Source organism: Ipomoea nil, unplaced genomic scaffold (genome assembly GCF_001879475.1).
Source record: "Ipomoea nil cultivar Tokyo-kokei standard unplaced genomic scaffold, Asagao_1.1 scaffold3147, whole genome shotgun sequence".
Lineage (NCBI taxonomy): Eukaryota > Viridiplantae > Streptophyta > Magnoliopsida > Solanales > Convolvulaceae > Ipomoea > Ipomoea nil.
The window spans coordinates 1,256,103-1,279,745 of record NW_017619575.1 but is presented as its reverse complement, the minus strand read 5'-3'; the positions used below and the strand labels follow the sequence as shown (position 1 = coordinate 1,279,745).

Sequence of the window (23,643 nt, the reverse complement as noted above, 5' to 3'; positions counted from 1 at the left end):
AATGTGCATGCAATAATTGGGTTAAACAGTGGGAAGTCCCACACCAGTAAAATGAACTTATCAATTTGCAGAAAGTATTGCTTCTGAAGGTAGCAAAACACTTATTTACTAGTGAATGTAGTGTTCCCATGATTCACATAAGAATCCAGAGACTCCTAGCTCATTTTTTCTTTCTTGACTCTTTACTACTTGAACTGCTGTTAGAGTCCCTCTGGGCAATATCTGATGCTGTGTGGTTTCTCCCATTGCCTGGCAGTTCTGGAATTGGAGGATTAGATGGAGGATGGCTGTAGTATTGGTGGGGGTGGATGGATAGGTAATTCCCGGCAGGAGGATACCTATATGCTGAGGGATAAGGATAGAGTTGGAACGGATTCGCGGGATGCCAATATACCATAGGCACAAAAGAGTTTGTTGGATAGGCAGGGAGAAAAGGGTATGAAGACTGAGAAAAAGTATTGATGTTAGGACTGGTAATCACTGGGTTCGACATTGGAACCTGAGATGATGTTAGCTTAGGTGAAAAGGTGCCATTTGTTAGATTTGAGGCATATCCTGTCAATTCAAATGGATCAGAATGTGGAGGAGGAGACTTAACAGCTGAAGTTTTCTCATCAAGATTCCCTGAAGTGGTTGTGTGTTTCTTGCTTTTCTGCCTTGAAGATGCAGCCATGTGGATTGTTTGCTGACCAGCATTCTCATCAGCCAAAGGATATGACAGAAATAACTCCTCCCCTTCTGCATCTTTGTCTGTTCTGCAACATTCTCAGGATTTGTTAAGCAGAACCGAAATGATGGGCTTCAAAACAGTAAAACATCCTGGGATCAAGAAACACAAGTACTGTAATTCTGAATACCTGTAATACTTCTGAAGGAGGTCCAAGTTCTTGTAATTGGTTTCCCTCTGAACCAGGTCATTGGGGAAACCAGCCATAAACAGGAGCGTGATGCCTAGCGCCTTAAAGAAGAAGCTCCCACAACGAACGTGGACTAGCATTGCCATTCTACATATTACTGGCCCGAAAGACTTCAACTTGTTTCTTCCCATTCTCTGCCTCACATATCTAGGAGAATGGAATAGACCATAAAGATGAGCCAAGAAAATTTGATTCAGGAAAGAAATGGAACAGAACTTACTCATTTTGGGGGAGATTTCTTGTCCTTCCTCCATATTTGATGCACAGAAAGAGGCATGAGGGACAGCTAGCATCAGATGGGCGCATAACCTTCTCTTCTTCGAGTATCTGAATAGGGCATAAAGTTGGATTTTGTCGATTCGGGTAGAATATCTTCCTTCTAACACCTGGATTTTCATACAGAACATGCTCCTGACACAAAGGGGCATTAGTTTTGTGAAGAGTCGAAACAAAATGCTGAAATGGTTAACAGCTTACCCCAGGATTCTTATGATCTACATAGGATTCTCCCTTCTGCAAAATGCTGAAATGGTTTAAATCTAATTCATACATGTCCTCACAGCCATGCCTAATACCAAGAGATGAGAAGACGATAATTTTCCTTATGGTATGCGACTGTGCATTTGTCTTTGATAGCTCTTCCATTTCCAGGATTCTTTTCACTTCTTTTGGACAGAATGCCATCTTTTGATGCCTTCTCTGAACTGATGCAGTCTCACAATAGCCTTCCAGTGTCATTTTCTTTCTGCAATTTTCCTCGAATCTCATTTGACTTGTGTCAGATTGTGAACTCATTTCTTTAACATCTTCATTCCGTTCTTGGTTTCCATGTCCAGATGTTATTGCAAGATGGCTATTGAGCAAAGGGAACTGTGCATTGATTTCCTCGCCACTTGGCGTGTTACCAGTTTCTTCCTCCCTATGCTCTCCTTCTTCTTGATCATCACTGTCATCCCTGTCACTAGAATCTAACACAAAGTCCCTGGATTGTGGTTTATCAGAGTGCAAAAACTGAGTTTCATCCATGCTCATCCATTTGACCAACCTGTCTTCAAGATTCTTTTCTTCAGTTTGTCTGCATTCACTCTTATGGGTCCCCAGTAAATTCAATTTGATACTGCCATCTTCATCTTGTTTACAGTCTGACATAACCTTTTGCCTCTTAAACTTCCTGGTTTCCCATCTTCCATTTTCACAACTAGCCTGTAACCAAAAATAACTTTCAATGAGAAAATGCTTCACCCTTTTAGCTAGTTTGCCTAATCATCATCTACCATTAAAAGAAACAGTGAATTGAAGCATGTGCTCCATCTCAACTAAAAGTCTAAGCTGATAGTTGGACTCTCAGAGGTCTCAACCATGGGTCGGCTTTGATATCAAATTGAAGCATGTGCTCCATCTCAACTGAAAGGCTAAGTTAATAGTTAGACTGCACATTTATGTTTATATATTACTCCGTAATATACTAACTGCAAAATCATGCATGTTCAAGAGATCAGAGCAACAATACCTTGTGTCTCTCTTGTAGCTGGGCTTCAAGCACCATGATTCTCTCCATGAGCTCTGCATTCTTCTGCCTCTCTCTTTGCAGCTCAGCTGAAATCTCAGCAATCACATTCTCTTTCCCACACAACGCCCCCGAAGCGTTCACCAAACTGGCACAAGACTGATGCATATGCTCCACCATAACCTCCCAAGAAACTAAGAAACTATATATCTCACATCAATCACAACAATATAATGCAAACTGTTATGGCTTTACATGCACTTCTGGTTTACCTTTCTGCTCATCATACCATGTTAAACTCATTGCTGACACAAGCCACAACACATATAAAACTGAGGAAAGCATCGCTGTTAAGGCCAGCTAAAACAAACAGAATTAGAGAATATGATTAGGAGCATCCGAGGCTGGTTATTCTGCTAAAAACTGTACTGTCCCATCCATGTTATAATAGTTTATTGTTTATAACAAAGATGAAAGAAAATGTGAGAAACAGGACTAGGTTACCATTGGCAGAAACTGAAGAAACATTATATTATAGTAAGCAAGAACCAGAAGTTCCCAGAAACTAAAATACTATAATATGCTTGTCTTGGCCAGAGAGTCCAAGGCTGGGCTCCTTTTTTCCAGACAAAAAAGAAAGGGTCTGCACACGTGCACATGAATAGGATGTGTTACATACAGCATCACAAAATGCAACCTCACGTGCAATGGGAAGCTTAAAAATTGGGCTGTCAGAAAGAATGTGAAACTTAACCTTGGATTCCATTTTCTTGAATTCAAAAATGGCCTGCAAACAGTTCAGTTCATTAGGGCAGCCTTGGTTATGGGAAGGGGCTAAGGAAAATAGAAACTGATAATTTCGAGTCGAATTAACCAATAATCAAAATAATGTAAAATGTTTAATCATTAATTGAACTAAATTATATCAATTAATCAAAAGTATTTGGATCGATGGAATAACCGGTTTTATATCGAAGTTTGTACATCCTTAGTTGTACCATATAAATATTTGTTTTAATAATATTTGATGCAATAAGATATATCGTCATGATTGTATAAGTTACAAAGAGTACTTGTGTTGCTAGATACATTATAAAATTTCAATTGTATAATATGATGTACTATAAATTACTCATTTAATATACGGCAATGTATGCAATTGATACTCATATGTGTATTATGATTGCCATTTGCCCATAATTGACGGGTTCAAATAAAAAAAATGTCAATAGATTGCTCCCACTAGAAACTAAACTTGAAATCTTATGATTTTGCTCTCGAATTGAACTTAAACTAAACTTGAAATTTTGTGGTTACAAAGTCAACAACCCAAGTCTTTTGAGGTTGTTCCCACTAGAAATTACTCTGTATAGCCTATTAACCAATTATTCACCTAGCTATAAGGCTATAATATCTAGCTATTAAGGTTTCAGCAACCAAAACCGGCTAATGGTGGACCAATCACCTATTTTACTAGTCGTAACGCTAATAACTAGCTATTACAAATTTTTCAGGTGAATAATCTGTTCTTGTGTATTGATGCACAAAAATAATATGTTGATGTATTTAATTATAACTTTTAAAAATTTAACTTAATTAATTTTGTATAAACCACATTAGTGGTCACTGGTTCTTTGAGGGTTTTTGCCAGACAAAAAATTAGGGTGGTTTTTTAACAAATGGGAATGAGAATTTTTGAAGGTTTTTGCTCATGCAAATACAAAAACTTTTTATGGGCCTGTATGCCTGGCAATTCGTGTATAATACGTGTTACGTACTGAAATTTAAACTAATTCTAGAAATATAATTAATTCTTTCTAATTAAGCTAAATAATTACAATTAAGGGCGTATCAATATGGGTTGGCACGATAACGACACGTTAAAGTTAACGGGTTGAAATTTTTAACACAATAATTACCGGATCTAGTGGGCCCCATTAAAAATGATTAAAAGTAAAAGAGACAGCGTGGGTGCTGCACCAGCGGGGCGCGAGAGAATTTTGTTTTAAATTTTTTTTTTTTTTTTTTTTTGAATGCTACTAGCTCTATTACATTGTAGTATCTGTTCATATACTTTCTCAACCTACTGAAACACAAAGAGCTAATAACGCCTCAACTGAGGCTCGAACTCACAACCTTCCAAATGGAAGTCCAACCCGGGTACCATTTATTTTTCCTTTTTATCAAAATTTTTTCCATCCATCTTTCCTCTTATTTACTCCATCTCTTTCTTATATGTCCTTGCAAAACCCAAGCAAAAAAAAGTCATTAAACTCTGACAAATAAAAAGTAAAAAAAAAAAATTAAGAAAGAAAGAAAAATTGACGTTTATGCGCTCAATTGGCGCGTACACTACACGTGTCGACTAGGTATTGCAGTTGCACGAAACGCACCTGTCTTTTCTTTCTTTTTCTTTTTTTTTTCCCCTAATGAGGCCCACAAAAAGTTGAATTTGCAAGAGAAGAAGGAATAAAAAATCCATCCAGCATTAGTTCAACACCCCCGCCCCCCCACCCCACCCCCCCAAATTTGTTTATTTTTTCCCCTAAAAATTACAAATGGGGATGTGCTCTAAAATTCATGACCTATTTGATTCATTTTTTCAAAATTTTCTGACACCAACGAATGTTTTACTCTCAGTGGTTGGTAAAATTCAAGTCTGTAATTTAGTACTGTGCTAAAATGTTACTGTACAGTTAGAGCAACCCCAATAGTGGAATTTTCACGGCATTTTAGGCATATTTTGCTTAGTTGGAGGAGGAAAGGTGAGGTGAGAGAAAGGTCAAATGCCTCTTGCAAGCACGGTTTTATCAAAAAGTGGGGCCCACTTCAATTAAATGCAATTCACATAGTACACGTGTGATTGACAACCTTGCGCCAGCTTGGCGCGTGCTGTTCACGCGTCAGCTGGCGCGTCCTACAGCTTTTCTATTATTATTATTATTATTATTATTATTATTATTATTATTATCATTATATATATATATATATATATATATATATATATATATATATATTACTTTCATGTCAGATCAGCTTTTTTTATTTTTTATTTTTTATTTTTTTTTCTTCTTCTCTTCCATCTTCTCTCTCCTACTTGACACCTAAAATACCACACCAAAATTCTCACTATTGAGAATGTCCTTATAGTCTGCCTTCCTAATCCCGGTTCTTTCAAGTCGTCATAACAGGCGCCATAACCATATCCCATCCCGAACTTCGTGCAATTTTTCATCCTAACCTTAAAAATCCAACGGTGCTAATTAAAAATGGAACGAAATTAGGTAAAAATTTTATTGCATTTAATATTCTTCTCTCACATACTGCCCGCATCTAATGTTCTAATTGACTGAAAATAAAATAAGAACATTGGATTAATACTAGCATTATTTTATATATATATATATATATATATATATATATATATATATATATATATATATATATATATATATATATATATTAGTATTTTCGCTCGTGCGATGCACGGAATGAATGTGTTATAATATATTAAGAATATTTGAATTGATATATAATTATTTAAATTAGAACATCAAATATTATATAGTGCAATTGAATGTGTGATTTGGATAATTTATGTGTTTTGATTTTATCATTGTTTTAATTTGAGCAAATAATTGTTCAAATTAATAGCTAATGTGTAGATCTACGCATGCGATGTTGTAACTTTGGAGATTTTATTTATCATTGTTAGTTTTTTTTTTTAAAAACAAAAATTAGGTAAATGTGCTCAATCTCTAACAACTTAGTTATAAGAATGAATTGATATCCTAATTCATTTGTATCGAAAATATATTTGGTGTCTAGATATATAGTAATTTTGCCATTTAAAAAACACAATATCACTGAATGTATTTACACATTGTTGAAACCTCTTTGTAGACAACATTGGTAGTAGCAATACAATCTTGTCTATCTTTGTATATAGCTAACACCTTCAGTCCATCAGGATGTGTGACTTGGGTGGAAATATATAATAGTAGAATATCAGTCAATTAGTGATCCTTTATATTTTCAGTCAATTAGTAATATCAGATTCATTTCAGCCAATTATTCTTTTTTATTTTCAGTCAATTAGAATATTAGATGCGAGCAGTATGTGGGAGAAGAATATTAGATGAAGTAATATTTTTACCTAATTTCCATGCCATTTTTAATTGATGAAGTATAATATTTTTATTGAAATATTTACGTTATATTTTTAAGTTACCTTTATATTGTTTAAACTTTAAAATATGCATTTACTATTGATGATGTAGAATATTATTATTGAAATATTTTTGTCTAATTTTTAATTTTTGTTTTACTTTTAATTAAAATGCAATGATTTGACAAAGTTTTTATTTATTTATTTTATTTTAGTCAATTAGAAATATTATTGTTATCAATTAAGCATTATTAATTTTTTACTAATTAATTAATATTCATATTAATTTGGATGGAAATGTTGAAAATAGGATTTTACTTTTATTAATAGTATAGATTTTTTTCCTCTACCTGCCATTGCTACGATGAATAGAGCAAGAAATTTTCTGAGGGAGTGGAGGATGGCAGTGCGCAGTTCTGTGGAGGGTGCTAATCAGACTTTGCCTGAGGTTGTCAACTGGGCTAAACCTCAACATGATTTTCTGAAGATGAATGTGGATGCTGCTATCAACAAGGAAAATGCAAGAATGGGCTTTGGATGCGTCATTCGCGATGAGGAAGGTTTGTTTGTTGCTGCGAAGGAATTCCAGAAGACGGGCCAGTACACTCCGAGAGAAGCCGAGACGGCTGCGATTCGTGAGGCTTTAAGCTGGATCAAGGACTTACATCTGGACAATGTGCATGTGGAAACTGACTCTCTAATTGTGGTTCAAAGCTTAAATTCCAGTACTGGAGAGTCTTCCTTTCATCTCTTAGTTCAAGACATTAAAAACCTTTTGAGTAGCTTTTCTCAAGTGTTTTTATCTTTCGCTAAACGGTCAGCGAATCGAACAGCTCACTTGGTAGCTAAGCAGTCCATTTCTACGTCTGATTGTTTGGAGTGGTTTTCCAACCCTCCTCCCTATCTTTATAATGTGTTGTATTCTGATTTATGTTAATCTACGTTCTATTTCAAAAAAAAAAAAAAAATAGTATAGATTTTTTAAAATTTTAAAATTTCTCTCTGTTCCCGACGTTGTGAAATTACCACAAATTGTCAAGAATCAGAAGGATGAAGACATTGTTAGGGAGGAAGCGAGAGGGTAGGATGGGTAATTAACACCAGTGAGAAACTATCTCGAAACGACGTCGTGCCCAGCTGAAGTGGAAATGGCGCCGTAAGGCGGTAGATATATAACGGAACGGTACTGTCGAGCTGAACAAGGTAAAAGGGGGAAGATTCTCTGGGGGAGTGGTGAAACGCGAGGAATAATCGGGTTATCAAGGACAATAAACGGTGATCGGAAACAATAAGGCCGATGCCATGTCGGAGAAGGGAGTCTCAGTGACGGATGATATGGAGATTGAAAAAGATGATCGGGAATTTGGGGAAGACGACTCCTTGGAGCTTCAGCAGCAATCATGTAAAAAAGGAGAACCGACGAAGAAGCGTAGTAATCCGGCCGAGAAGGGCGCGGGTTTCAAGGAAAGCGAGGAAAATTCGGAGTCCGGGAAAGAGAATAGTGAAGAAACTGGAGCTGTAGCTGTAGCAGAGGAGAAAATTTCCGGTATGAGTCACCAGAAAATAAACAAAATTCCAGTGGATGGCGGTGAAGAGGGAATTGGAATGGGGGCTGAGATTGAAGGGGAAAACGGGGGTTCAGTGAATAAGAAGAATAAGTCCGGTGGGAAGGGCTGGGATAGCGAATTTATACCAGATGAAAATGGTGAAGCGGGAGCAGGAATAAAGGTTGAGAAAGAAATGGAAAGCGGGGATTCAGTGAAGAAGAATAAGCTCTGTAATGCTAAAACACAGGAAAATGACAGTCAAGGTCATGGGCAAGAGGAGCTAATGAATACGGAGAATGAGGAAGAAGTGGGTGGAAATAAAAAAGAGGATGAGGATTGTGCAGAGCTAATGGACATTGAAAAGGGAAAGGCGGCAGGTGGTGAAGAAGAGGAGGAGAATGAGGGTTGCAAATCTCATGCAAGGGCATTTCCAAGGAGGCTGTCAAGTCAGAAGGCGATTGAGAAGATTGGGGAACTCAAGGAACAAATGATGGAGTGGGATGAAGCAGACAAAGAGGTCAGTAGGAACAGGGGTAGGAAGAAAAAGATATTGGACAATGAGGGCCATGCTGAAGATAAAAGGAGGAATCGAGGGAAAAGGGCTAAACATGAAGAAAGAAGAGGAGAAGAAGATGGTGAAGAAGAGAAAGTAAAGGAAATTACAGAGGGTTCACGGACACTTAGACCCAGGAAAGTTAAGGATGAGGGTGACTATTCTGTGCCAAGGATCAGAAACAGGAAGGATGAGAATGTAAGATCTCAACTTCTTGAAAGTTGGTTTTATTGATTAATCATTGATATTTGTTATTCCTGGTACATTTTAAATTTAAAACTTGCAGGGTAATAAAGTTGAATCAAACATGTGCCACCAATGCCAAAGGAATGATAAAGGAGACGTTGTGCGCTGCACCAGCTGCAAGACGAAGAGATATTGTGGGCCTTGCATGAGAACATGGTATTGATGTTAATGCTAGTATTTTCTCTTGTGTGGTTTACATGCCTGTTTCTTGTAGCAATGGAGATGTGGCATGGATTTACCTGTTTTGGTAGTTTTTTGGTATTACTAAAAGCAACAAAGGAATTTTGTTGAGTTAGTTACTCCATATGTGATAGGCACTTTTGGCTATGAGTAATATTTTATTCTCTTGAAAATATGCTTCAAAATTGAAATGGTGCATTATCTTAACAGTTAACACAAATGCACACGGAAGCTAATATTGGAGCGCTTACTTGCTGCCTACTATTTGTGTCTTAATCATACCCTACCATATTACTGTATAAGTGTAAAATAGTAATAATTTTTTATGGGAGCTTATCTTGATCCATTCTCTGGTTATTGAGTTCTCTTGACAGCAATACTTAACCCAATAGTTTTATTTTCATCTGATATGCTCCTTAATCTTTATTGACATAGCCATTGTGACAACTTTTGTTCCGTGAAAAAGGTATCCTGGTATGCCAGAGGAGGCCTTTGCAGAAAAGTGTCCTGTTTGTCTTGAGAACTGCAATTGCAAAGCGTGTCTCCGATTAGATGGTCCTATAAGGGTTGGTTTTTTTTTTGCTTTTCTAGATTCTTGCCTAAACGGTGTTTCTCCTGAATATCAGTTCTATAGACTGACCTGAGTTTGTCCCTCCCCCCTATAGAAACTGAAGAAATTGATATTTGACGCCAGCAATGAGGAGAAGATACAGTACTCTAAATATATCTTGCAAGTGCTTCTACCTCTGTTGAGGCGATTCAGTGCAGAGCAAATGATGGAGAAGGAGATTGAAGCCAAGATTCAAGGTAAATTTTTTTAATTCCAATGTGGTGTGGCATTATGGTTCAGATTCTTCTTATTCCAGGATTTTGCTTTCTTTTCTCTACATTAGAGAGTTCTGGATGATGGCATTGTGTGCTTGGCTGCACCACAATTTGAGATATATGGTTCTAGTACAGTATAAAAGCATTTATTGATACCAGGAAGTAACCATAGTTGAGATTAAAAAAAAAAAAATCTTCATGTAGGGTTTGGTCAATACAGAACATTCTACTATATGGCATTTGATCATATGTTGAAACTTCTCTCTTCTTACTTCTGCTGCACACCGAAAGAAGTATGTTTTATCGTCGTTTTTTTTGTTTGTGTTTTTGGGTTCCTAAGGGGTAACACTTTCCGAGTTAAAGCTACAGAAAGCAAAGTGCCAGCAGAATGAGAGGATGTATTGGTAGGTTTTGCAAATGCTGTGTTTATTTGGTATGTGAACTTTTGTGCTATTGCATGCTAATATTTTGTTTACTTTACATGGTTTCTGCAGTGACAACTGCAGAACATCAATTTTTGATTTTCACAGAAGCTGTTCAAACTGTTCCTATGACCTTTGCCTTACTTGTTGCCAAGAGCTCAGGAATGGCCATCTGCAGGGCAATGTAGAAGAAATTGTCATGGAATATATTGACCGTGGGCTGGATTACTTGCATGGTAAAGCGAGTGAAAGTACTACTATGGAAACAAACACCAAGGAATTTGTTGAAACAAACTCCCTTGAAGATTCCAAGTCAGCATCTGAAGTGAAATCCACCTCTCCAACAAAAAGCCTTGAATCCCTTGTTGGCTGCTGTCATGAATGGAGGTTTGAAGAAAATGGTAGAATTTTTTGCCCACCAGAGAATATGCGTGGTTGTAATAAGGGAACTTTAGAATTAAAGCATCTTTTGGGGGAGTGTTATGTCACTGAGCTGTTAGCCAAAGCGGAAGAAATAGCAAAGTCATGCAAATTAAATGATATGCCTGAAAGTTCTCAGCGGTTGTGCTCTTGTTCAAAATCAGTAGATGAAAATGCTATTGATAAAAATAAGTTACGGAAAGCAGCTACTAGGGAGGATTCTAATGACAATTGTCTGTACTGCCCAGCCGCTAAAGACATTCAACACAAGGATCTGAAACATTTTCGATGGCATTGGCTTGAGGGTGAGCCTGTTATTGTCAGTAATGTGCTGGAAACTACTTCAGGATTGAGCTGGGAACCCATGGTTATGTGGCGTGCTTTTCGTCAGATAAAAAATCTAAACCATTCACGTCATTTAGATGTGAATGCTCTTAACTGCTTGGACTGGTGTGAGGTCAGTGCTGTATTCTTTGTCCATGCATAACATAAATTATATATGATGCAGCTATACGTTTAGAACATGTTTCTTCATATATTTATTTCAGAATTGGTTGATCTTTTGGAGTGGTATTGTATTTATTATTGCTTTTGTCTGGTTATATTTTTCTAAATATCTTCTTGATAAATGGTCTGTCTTTGCACATGATTTTCTTACTTATGATGCAATTATCTGCAAACAACTGCTTTTTCTGAATGAGAATTCACTGATGTTTTTTGCTGAAGGAGTGGATTGTTCTCAGCTTTTGGTAGTTTAGTAAACAGCTCAGTGCTCTTTCTTGTTTTGGAGTTCAATATTTATTGTCTTGTTGAATGTCTGAACCTCTCAAGTCAGTTTCCTTGTGTGTATTCATTCATGTTCTATTTTCCAAGTTGAATGCTGTATGATGACATGCAGGTTGAAGTCAATATCCACCAGTTTTTTGAATGGTATAGGAATGGTACAACTGATATTTATGGATGGCCTCTTATTCTCAAGTTGAAAGACTGGCCTCCATCAGATTTATTTGAGGAGCGATTACCTCGTCATGGTGCTGAGTTTAAAAACAGCCTGCCTTTCAAGGCATATACAGATCCTCAAGATGGCTACCTTAATCTTGCTACTAAGTTGCCAGAGAAGTCCTTAAAACCAGATATGGGTCCCAAGACATATATAGCTTATGGTGTTCCACTGGAGCTGGGGCGTGGAGACTCTGTAACTAAGCTGCACTGCGATATGTCTGATGCGGTATACTATGTTCCTTTCTTTTGTCATTTTTGAATGGATCATCTTAGTTATGGCTAATGCCAGTATATAAACCAGATAATTTCATAAATAATTTTTCCTTTCTTTGTTCTATAAAATAAAATGTTTTGTAAAACTAGTATAGCTAGGGACTCTGGTTGCATTAGCATTGACCTTAGGTTCTACAGCTTAATCTTGCTGCAGACCTGTTTTATATGTGTGAATAGTGCATGCAATGCAATTTGTATATAGACTTTGCCCCTGTTAGGTTTTACTCATTAAATTGTACTTAACTTTGTATCAGGTGAATGTCTTGACACATACTCAAGGAATAAACCTAAAACCCGAGCAACTTTCAAAGATTCAAGAATTGAAGGGGTATCATGCTGTCCAGGACAAGGAGGAACAGCAGATGATTCATAAGCTGGACAAATGTGAGGATGGACTTCATAAATTGAATGAGGAATATTCTCAGCAAGATTCTTTGGTGAACCCAAATTCTGTTGATCAATGGGATGAGAAATCTTCCACTTCTGTTAGGCTAGAGAGTAATGATATGTGCATGGGAATTTTGGGTACAGAGAATGTGAGTAGGTCTTCTGAAACAGGGGCAAGTAGTCAGGAGAATGAAAATGAAAGTCACAACTCTAATGGGTCTCTGTTATTCTCTGATGTGTTTGAAGACACTGGTGGTGCTCTCTGGGACATCTTTAGGAGGGAAGATATCCCTAAGTTGGAAGAATATCTCAAGAAGCACTTTAAGGAGTTTAGGCATACTTATTGCTCCCCAGTACCAAAGGTATTATGTTTTGCATGATTTATATCTAATTTCAGTTATGCTCACTATGCGTTAGGAGACTAATATTCTCAGCTTTCACTTCCTTAGCTTTTACTTTGCCAGTTTGTTTATTTCAACCACCTTGGTTTTATTTGCCTCAGGTTGTTCATCCTATTCATGACCAAACATTTTACTTGACTGTGGAGCATAAAAGGAGGCTCAAGGAAGAATATGGTGAGGCTTCTCTTATATAATAGTGCTACCCAAAAACATCATGATTTATTTCCTAAAATACATTATATTCTGATCTATTATATTGTACAGGGATTGAACCATGGACCTTTGTTCAAAAGTTGGGGGATGCTGTCTTTATTCCAGCAGGCTGTCCTCATCAAGTTAGAAATTTGAAGGTATATTAGCTTATTTCTGTGATTTAATTACTGCTCTTGAATGCTCCAAAATGCGAAGTTAGACTACAGGACAATTTGTTGGCAGCTTTTCATTCCTTTTTAATGTGTTGGTGGTACCAAACTCTGTCCGTGTTTTTACTATGATGTCTTAATTCCTTTTACTATGATTCTTTATATAATAAATTTTCATGTCTTTCCCTTTCTGATTAATGATGATCTCCATCTGCTACTTGTGGCAGTCATGTATAAAAGTTGCTCTTGACTTTGTTTCTCCTGAAAATGTTCCTGAGTGTGTGCGGTTGACTGAAGAATTCCGAACTCTTCCCCAAAATCACAGGGCCAAGGAAGATAAACTGGAGGTATGATCTCTATTGACACATATATCTTGCATATGCTGCTAGTATCTGTTTCTCTATTGCTTTTATTTCAAGTGTTGTAACTGCTAATGATGCAAGATGAGAAGGTATTAGTGATTGGTTGTTGTTCTAGTTGTTTCTCTCTCTCTCTCTCTCTCTCTCTCTCTCTCTCTCTCTCTTCCAGTGTATTTTTGTTACTGTAATTTTTATTGGTTTAATTCTGTTATCTCATCCTTTTGCCTGTTGATCTCTCTCTGTTCTATTTTATTGAGTCATACTTGTATGAGACCGTCTCACGGATCTTAATCCTTAAGATGTGTCGAATCTAGGATACTTGCTTGTTAGAAATCATAATACTTATTTCAGAAAATTTAATACCAATTTGAAATAAATAAATTGCTACTTATAATAGATTATTGTAATATTTATATGTAAAATTGTGATACTATTTAGGGTATAAAATGATTGTTACTAATGATAAATATTGTAATACTTATAACTAAAAATGCGATTCTTACAAAGTGTTAATTCTAATTTAAATATTGTAATACTTATTGTAGAAAATTTAATACCAATTTGAATTAAAAATAAATCATTACTTATGATTGATATTGTAATACTTATATGTGAAATTATGATACTATTTATGGTAAAATTGATTGTTACTAATGATAAATATTGCAGTACTTATAACTGAAATTGTGATATTTACACACTCAATTGTCTACAACCCGACCTTATCGGTGAGATGGTCCTAAACAAGTTTTTGCCTATTTTATTTTATATTTTTTAAATGATAAGTAAGGATATTAGAATTAAACAAGACTTCCAGTACACAAAAAATTATAGGATTCCAGCGGCAGGGTAGGGCTTCAATTCCTGCCACAAACATTGGGGGTTTGGGTTTGGGATGAGCTCCTTGTGCATAGAAGTGCACAGTTTGGACCTGGGGGCAGGTTCACGGGGTCCAAATATAGTCCAGTGAAGCTAGGAAACTTGGGTTATAAAAAAAAATAAAAAAATTATAGGCATCCAAGCTAACAAAGACACTCAAGTTTCAACCCATCGGAAGACTTCCTATGGAGCCAAAAATGTATGTTAACACAAAGATCTCTTTATCTGTTAGGAGGCATCATCAACCCATTGAAATTCGGATGATATCTTTCATTCCTGATCAGCAACATTAAGCTTGTAATGATTTTCCAGTTTCCCTTGACAATCTAGCTTTCAACAATGGTTTCATGACAAGCCTCCCAATCAAAAACAAAAATAAAATAGAAATAAGAAACAAGGAAATTTTATTAGAGTGACCAAATCTGGTACCAAGGGAAATAGTCCTCTTCATGGCAGTTCAGCACATGCCTAAATGGATTTAACAGAAAAGACTTCTTGTTAGTGGCCCAAGGGATCTGATCTCACTGTTGATGCTACCCCTGGTGGAAGTATATGGAACTTAACAAAACCATTTACCCCTTTACCAGTGCTAAATATGATGTAATATTACCTTTATTGCTGACACACTTTTACCTTTTGGATAGATTATGTTTTATATATATATTTTTTGATAAAGTTCTGCATTAGTAGACTTATAATTAAACACAATCTGTTTATATCCTGTACAGATTACTATGAATTGTACTTTAAAAAAATTAAAATAGCAAGTAAAATAGAAGGTTTTGGTCTAAAAAGTTTCTTCTCAAATAGGTGAAGAAAATGGTCATTTATGCGGTGCATAAAGCTGTGGAGGATTTGGAGATGTTAAATTCTGTAAGTATGCTCACTTGAATGTTCTATAACCATGTACTTATTGGCAACGGTATGTGTTTTCTGTTTTCCGCTCCTGACTCCTTGCTTGCTGATGTTGAATAAAATATCGCTCTAGGCAATGACTTTGGAGAAATATGTTTTGACTGCTTGTGTAATTAGGGTGTAGTTTTCCTTAACTTGAAAGTGAATGTGTAAGTGATGCAAATGATGGGAAATTGATTCACCAAGCAAAGCGACAGAAAATGAAAAATCAATCTTTTACATGCATGCAATTCTAGTGTGAAGTCATGCACTGAAAAGTAATGAGGAGCTTCAATTAAAAGGAAATTAAGCAAGGCAACAGTCAGAAAGAAAAAAAATTTAGGGCTCTTTCACTGTCGTCCTCTCTATTTTTCAGCCTTTGATTCTTCCTTTCCACTATTTGTCAAGAAAACTGGCTGGAGTTGTATCCGTGAACAAACTGGAATCTAATGCATATGGGTCAAACCAAGGCTAAAATGTTGAATCCAAACATTCAGCTAGTTGAACCCATAGCATTATAAACATGAAGTGCCTCTTTAGTAACTTGAGAAATTTTCAAATTGGAAAACAAAAAATAAGAATTGGAGAATTCTCTACTTTTCGAACTTAAAAAAGTAATATTGGAGAACCCTTTTTAGTGTTTTCCAAATTCTCCAAATAGAGAACACATAACTTATCTTGTCATCACCGCATTACATATATGATCTTTTACGGTTTACCCTAGCTATTTATCTACCTTCACCTACCTACCTACATACTACCTGCTTACCTTCCCGTACCTACCTATCCATCACCACCTCAACAAGTTACTTCCATTACAATCTTCATTTCCTTTCACCCATCATCACAATTATATTTGTTATCATCATCACTTATTTTACTATCACTATGTTTGCCCTATAACTCATCTACCTACCCTCGCAACAACTTATTTTCACTACTATTACCACTCAATATTATTGTCATACCCCACTAACGTTCGTACTTTTATATGAAAAATAATTGGACTTTCAAATAATTTTGCATCTAAAGATAGAAAATAGTTGAATTTGAATACACTTTCAAGTTTTACAACGGAAAATGTAAACTTGAAAATTTTTGAAAAACAAAGATGGAAATGTGATCTCTAGTAGAAAATAGTCGAATTTGAATACACTTCCTAGTTTTCCAACGGAAAATGTGAACTTGAAATTTTTTGAAAAACAAAGATGGAAATGTGATCTCTAGTTATAGGTCTTGGAGCTACACACTGGTCTCTCCCAGTCTCCCTAGTCTTCTTTTTAATTGGCTTGCCCTTGGCACATGTCATCGTTAACGATATTGACTTGAGTAAACTATGTCTATGCTTTTTCAGCCACTCATGTTACTACAATCTGATGTCTTTTTCTAATTTAGATATGCGTAGGCATTGTTTGGCAGTACTTAGGCTTACGCAAGATAAAAAAGGTTCAGTTTGAACTGAATCTTGGAAAGGAATAGAGGAACTTTGATTCATATGATTGGACATACAAAAACTAGAAAGGAGTTGGGGATCAAAATTGGAATTAAATTGACCTTTTACCTCATCCCAACAGATTAAAGAATTCTCCGATGCATGTGTAGCGGGAATATATACTTCCTTCAACAAGCGTGATAGATTTATCGCTGCTTTTTTACTTGATATAGGTGAAATCCTATGATACACTCCAATGATGAAATTGTCAAGATTTGATGTGGAATATCTCATCTTCAATGTTCTCCACATATGTGGACTGACACCGGACACCAATCCATTTAAAGCAAGTTTAGTCAACACAAGGTGACCAAAGAGGAGTGCGTATGATCACACTGTCTTCTACAAACATACTAACTACGGGTGTGTTTTGTTGATAGTGTATGTAGATGACATTGTGATCATAGGCAGTGATGCAAGCGGAGTCAATGCTCTCAAATCCTTTCTTAGAGCTGAGTTTCATACTAAAGATCTAGGAGTGCTGAAGTACTTTCTAGGAATTGAAGTTGCACGTTCCAAGAAGGGCATATTTCTCTCACAAAGGAAATATGTGTTGAACCTGCTCAGTGACACTGGGCTACTTGGATCAAAGCCATGCGGTACGCCCATGGAACAGGGTGCGAAGTTGTTGGCAGGTGAGGGGGAGCCATTTGAAGATCTGGAAAGATACAGGAGGTTAGTAGGGAAGTTGAATTATCTCATGATTACCCGTCCAGATATTGCGTTTCCAGTGAGTGTGGATAGCCAATTCATGAGTGCGCCTACACAAACTCATTGGGAAGCAGTCGTTCGAATTGTGAAGTATCTGAAGAGTGCTCCTAGAAAAGGGGGTCTTTACGCTGACCACGGATATATGCGTGTTGAGGCGTTCTCTGATGCAGATTGGGCTGGGTCACCTAGTGATAGAAGGTCCGTGACAGGCTATTGTGTGTTTGTGGGAGGCAACTTGGTCTCGTGGAAGAGTAAGAAGCAGAATGTAGTGTCGCATTCAAGTGCGGAGTCTGAATAAAGGGTTATGGCTCATGTGACGAGTGAAATAGTCTGGGTGCATAATATTCACAAAGTGGGTATCGAAGTGAAGTCACCGGTAGATTTGTGGTGTGATAATTGTGCTGCCATACACATCGCGAATAATCCGGTTTTCCACGAGTGGACGAAGCATATTGAGGTTGACTGCGATTTTATACGGGAGAAAGTGGAACAAGGACTAATATCTATTGCACACGTCCGGAGCGGTGATCAACTGGCAGACATATTCACAAAAGGGCTTAATAGGAGTCGGATTCTATATATATGTAACAAGTTGGGCATGTTTGATATCTATGCTCTAACTTGAGGGGAGTGTTAGAAGGTTGTTAGCAGGTTACTCTCAGCTACTCATTTTGAAATTCAAATGAGTGGCTGAGTCCTACTGTTAGTTTGTATATATAGGCTCCTATGTACAGCATATTTATTGATTCAGTTTAATGCATAAACACTTCATTACATACGTTCTACAAACCCTTTATGAAAATCATAACAAGTTCAATGGGAATTTAGGATAATTATCAATTATCAACTCATGAAATCAAATTGAAAGCAAGATTTTAACAATGTGAAATCGAACAAGAAGAGTGGTAAAAAAAGATGATTGCATAATTGTAGATAGATACTTCCATTGCCCATTGGGATGTTATCCTCAAGGTAGCGTTTTTGCTTTGCAAAGCCATGTAAAGGATTTTTCAACACATGGTTATTAAAGTGTGCATGCAATGACTTCACTAAAATGCATGCTTCCTGCAAACAAACATCTCCGCATCTATTCAAGCTTTTCAGGTATGTCTCCTACATTCTTTTGTTCTTAGGTTGGGCATGAGTTTATTTTACTGATGTATCATCTTGGTTTGAGGACTTGATAGTAACTTTCATTTGGGATAGTTTGACCTAGACCCTATCGGTTTTTAATAGTAATATTCCCATCATCCTACTCATTTGTCCTACTTTCTTTTTTATTTTAGTTGGCTAACACTTTTAATTTGTTATTTGCCTTTTTCTCTTTCACGATGAAAATGATTGTTCATTATGGATTTACAATCTAAAAAGTTAATTTAGAAGTGGGCAAGTCATAAGTTCTTCTTTGGTCCATCTTATTTTGGAGCTTATCTACTCTAAAAAACAAAAGATAGGCTAAACTCAAAAAGGAGAGAAGAGAAGTAGCTTTTAAGGCTAACATAAAATGTTTTTGGGATAAGGGTCAAATAGGCTTTCAAACTTAAGCTATCAAACTCAAGAAGCTTCAAATGGGCATCTTGCAAAACTTCTAGCTAGTCACTTGCCAATTTTTGGTAAATGCTAATTTTGCATCTCACATGGTGTTGAAGCGGCATCCTTTTGAGGGCAGCAAGCAAGCATGCATGCATTAACAAGTTAAAAATTGTATTTGTATCATTTTAAAATGATCAAAATGAATTGAGGTTAAAATTGTTGTGCTCTTGCTGGCAAAGGCTTGTATTAGCACATGGCCTCTCTAGTCTCTACTAGCAAGTGAAACCTATGACAATTCACCTTGGTAGTTCAATGGGATTGAGAATATCCAATAGTGTACTTACATGGAATGTATTGTAAATTGGTGGTTGGTAGGTGGAAAATATGCAATTGAAAAATGTATGTTTTGCCTATTCAAGGATGTTCTATCCTTTTCTGAAATAAGAAATTCACAAGCTTTTATATTGTTTCTGATACAACCCCTGGGCTGTATCAGAATGCTCTTCTTTGAGTCGAGCAAATCTTGAAAAAAATTAGAGAGGAAGGGAAGTAGAGAAAACAAGAGTAAGAAGTCATAAATTTTATGCCACCTAGTTTGTAATAGAATTGACACTTACATACATCTCACTTGAAGCCAACGTTACGGAACATGTAGAAAACTACCCAAACATACATAACTACCCAAAGATTAATGATCAAATGAGAATCACCTCTTAGGTGAGAACCAACATGAATGCTCACAATCTATTAAAAGAATTCACACAATCTACTTTAGGGTAGATTGTGTGCATTGTGTGCTTGGTGAAAGTTGTGTTTTAATGGAGGTGAAAACTGAGTATCGTCCTCAAGGAGTGGCTAAAAAGGATTTGAGTAGAGAGGGGTTAAGCACAAGCGCATTGAGTGTTTGAGAGCTAACCCAAAGGGATATAGGGAATGCATGTATTGACAATTAACAATGAGAGCAAGTAATGGAGTAAAAACAATTAACCAAGAGACTTGGATTAAACAACCTTGCATAGATGCTCATGAGTGTTCTAAGTTTTAAGCTGTGTAATGTTTAATGAAGAATTTGAGGAAATGGTATAGGTGCCAACGCCACTCTCGTGGATGTTGGACTATCACCTAGTCCATAGTCCCATTCTCATGGCAACTTGGCTAGGTGAGGCATTTAAGCAAACACTTTGTGTGCTCATTTCCTTCCTAACTCCTTTTTCTCAAAAGTGAGATGGAAATGTGAGAGGTATGGCTATGGTGAGGCCCTATTCTCATAGGAGAAACACCTAATCCTTCTACCTCTTGCATAGTTTGGCCTAACTATACAAGAGTCTATACAATTCACAAAAAAAAAAAATAATAATAATAAAAAATAAATAAATAAAAATAAAAAAAAATTCACATAGGCATCCATACAAAGGAGTTCAATCCAAATCTCTAAAGATGTTTAACTACTCATGCTTGAAATGAAAATCAAAGAATCTATTGAAGTGATGAACATTGCAATCACAATCACAAGAAAAATAGAATGCAAAAATTAAAGAAGATAACTTAGCTTGATTGTGGAAATTGAAAGATCAAATCTAAAATTTGATGTTGAAAAACAATTGCAAATTGAATTCTTCCTCTAGATCTTCACAAATGTTGATGAATTACAATGTAGAAGTGTTTGGGAGAGTTTCTAAGGAGGAAAAACCTAGAGAGAGAAACTGAAAAATGAAAAGTGAAGACAAAATCCAAGCAATTTATACTTGAAGTTCACACCAAAATAACAACCTCAGGATTGTCACTGGGCGCGTGGTTACGATGGAGGTCACGGCGTGAACTCCATTGTGACCCGGGAACCCAGGGGTTCACGATGGCACTCGCGGCATGAGTGTCATCGTGACTCCATGGACCAGCTCTCGGGTTCCAGGGTTCACGCTAGTGGTCACGGTATGACTGCCATTGTAACCCCCAGAATCTGCAAGCTGGTTTAGCAAGTCATGATGGAGGTCACGGCGTCACGTCCATCGTGAGGTGCTAGACCAGGTTGTGGATGTTAGGACCTCACGATGGTGGTCACGGCGTGAACTCCATCGTGACCACCTCCAGAAGGCACTTTGGACTCCGTCTTCGCTCCTTTACTCCGTGGATGCTCTCAAGCCTCTGTTTTGCCCCATTTTGCCTTGATATATTCCAGAATTGTCCTCTTTTCCAGCTTGTGCATGCCTAGGCCCAATCTTTCCTTCCTACAATCACAAACACATCAAATTCGGCATTGTTCCACCATACTTCCCTAACATTCAAGCAAAATTAAGCCTATATGAAGCACAATTGTAAGCCACTCCATGGCTTATCACTAATTTAGATTGTGTGCATTCATGTAGTAGTTCACGGGTTCTCACTTGAACGGAATCCACTACCCAAATATAATAAATAAACTAATTTATGCATATCATCTTCCTCCATTCTCATGCATGTCCCAGGTCGTATCACTCCCCCATCTATCAAAAGACACCTTGTCCTCAAGGTGTAATTTTGGATACCATTCTGAGAGCACAACCCCCAACACCCATATAGTATTGCCCAAAGAACATTCAACACATTGTACTAACACTTGTGGCTCTAACTCCCCATTCTGTAGCACTTGTTTGAAAACATGAATGGAAAAAGGTTCAGGCTCAAATTCAGTTGGAAGTTCAACTAGTAAATCTTAGGTCTCCTTGGCCATAGATCCTTCATGGGCAAAGACTAGGATATTGAATACCCATACTGTCATTGTCAAATTTTGGAACATCCAATCACTTCAAATTGGGTTCAGAACTCACGCATGTTGCTCAATGCCGTTATTTTCATCTCGGGAAATGGCATTCCTAATGGTTGGGGAAATGGTATTCCTGAGTTGTTTTGCCACCTTGCTTCAATCATGGCCATGACGGTGTCAAATTGGTGGCTCATATGGCTGAGGAATATAGTCTCGAGCGACACTATCTGCTTTTTTCAAGTATCTTTGTAGCTGCGCCTCATGTGAGGTCATCAATTCTTCTATTAATTGTTGCAAGCTCTACATATCCTTGTGTAAATCCTTAGTGTCCTGTTACCCACTTTTTAAAAATAAATTATTTTATCTTTTGGATTAAAAAAAGTAGGGAAAGCTGAAAGGTACTCTCAATAATGAAAGCACCAATTGATACAACCTCATAGTTGTATTGAAATGCTCCTCTTCAAGTCAAGAACGAAACTCCAGAAAAATGAAAGAGGAAGGGAAGAAAGTAGAGAACAAAGAGTAAGAAGTTCATATATTTCATTCCTCCTAGTTTGTAATATTAACTAACACTAGTACACATCTCATTTGAAGCCAAAGTTACGGAGCATGTAGAAAACTACCCAAATATAATAAATGAGAAACTAATTATGCCTATCATCTTCATCCATTCTATGCATGTTTCAGGTTGTATCAGTTTCACTTAGTCCTTGAATAAATAGCAGTGGAAGTGTTTTATGCTCTGTCCTGTTATATAAGATTGAGTATTGTTTGTACTGATTGTGAGTGTTCTTGTTAAGCCTGCAGATGTTTTTAGTCTCCATTAGGCCCTGTACATGTGCTTTAATGTGTGGTTTCCTTTGCAGGAAAGGAGAGAAGACTCAGAAGAGAATATCAAAAAAAAAAAAAAAAAAAAAAAGCAAAGGAGAGAAGAGAGATTGTCTGAATGACAATGGAGGGAATGTATGTGACTGCCCAACTTATCTGCAGTAGAACATGTGCTCGTTTCTATCAAATATTTACTTAGCCTCTGGAAGATGTTTGTTGTCTGTAATGATACCATAACAACAAATTATCTTTGTTCCTATGCTTATCATATGGTAAAACTCTACCCAATGGTTGTGGCTATTGACAAAGTTGCCAGATTTTGATTGAGCAAGGGTGGAGAATGTGGAAAGTAGCTGTTGCTTCTCATCAATTCATGGCTTATTCACTGTTCTAACTTCTAACAACAGCTCCAACAGTTGATCCAACTCCTGTTGGTTGTTATTCATAGATATAGATTGATATTATTATGTTAAACACATTTTATAAATAAGTGTTTAGATTATATGACTATACTTTGGCTCCTCCCTACTCGGGTTACAGGTCTCTTATGAATTTTCGAATTTCTTATTGGTGGTTGATGCAATAGGAGTTGTTTGCTGTGTATGTGCGTGTGTATATATATATATATATACACACACACACACACACACTCCTGTATCTAACAAAATATGAAAGCAATCTCAGCCAAGATATATTCTCCTGTATCTTTTGTTGGCTTGAGCATGTTAACTATGAATAATTCAGTACTCATTTTCAGGTGGTGACTATGAGTTTCTATTGTTACTTAATAAAAGAGTTAATGATTGATTTGGTCTGTTGACTATAGCGAAATTTCTGATTTGGTGATCGACTATCATTCTTATCAAATTAAGATTTTAATTTTAAAATTTTTATTCAATTTCGCCCTCCAGTAGGATGATAACCAATTTGAGTCGTAGGATGATAGTGAATAATGAAATTGAGTAAGATTTTCAAAGTTGATGACTTTTTTGTTGGT

The 23,643-nt window shown here is 36.6% G+C and overlaps 2 protein-coding genes across 7 annotated transcripts; one reads left to right on the top strand and one right to left on the bottom strand.

The window, feature by feature from the left end:
- Positions 1-47: 47 nt before the first annotated feature.
- LOC109167286 lies at positions 48-2,825 on the bottom strand. The gene is made up of 5 exons (XM_019316304.1): positions 2,428-2,825; positions 1,395-2,120; positions 1,138-1,328; positions 858-1,064; positions 48-755 (listed from the first exon to the last, which is right to left on the bottom strand). The coding sequence occupies exons 1-5, from the start codon at positions 2,602-2,604 to the stop codon at positions 161-163; spliced, it is 1,896 nt and encodes a 631-aa protein (XP_019171849.1). The 5' UTR covers positions 2,605-2,825; the 3' UTR covers positions 48-160.
- Positions 2,826-7,752: 4,927 nt separating this feature from the next.
- Positions 7,753-23,229, top strand: LOC109167226 (lysine-specific demethylase JMJ25-like). Of its 6 annotated transcripts, XR_002051807.1 has the most exons (15): positions 7,753-8,890; positions 8,979-9,094; positions 9,585-9,684; positions 9,784-9,925; positions 10,284-10,347; positions 10,438-11,242; positions 11,684-12,013; positions 12,315-12,809; positions 12,950-13,022; positions 13,113-13,198; positions 13,438-13,557; positions 15,259-15,321; positions 15,437-15,535; positions 21,943-22,086; positions 22,685-22,737. XR_002051807.1 is itself a non-coding variant. In XM_019316213.1 (14 exons), the coding sequence occupies exons 1-13, from the start codon at positions 7,895-7,897 to the stop codon at positions 15,485-15,487; spliced, it is 3,441 nt and encodes a 1,146-aa protein (XP_019171758.1). In that variant the 5' UTR covers positions 7,753-7,894; the 3' UTR covers positions 15,488-15,535; positions 21,943-22,199. The 6 variants fall into 6 exon arrangements, 5 of the variants coding, with proteins under 5 accessions (XP_019171758.1, XP_019171757.1, XP_019171762.1 ...); XM_019316213.1 differs by lacking the exon at positions 22,685-22,737 and having other exon boundaries at positions 21,943-22,199; XM_019316212.1 differs by lacking the exons at positions 15,437-15,535; positions 21,943-22,086 and having other exon boundaries at positions 22,685-23,229.
- The last annotated feature ends 414 nt before the right edge of the window (positions 23,230-23,643 follow it).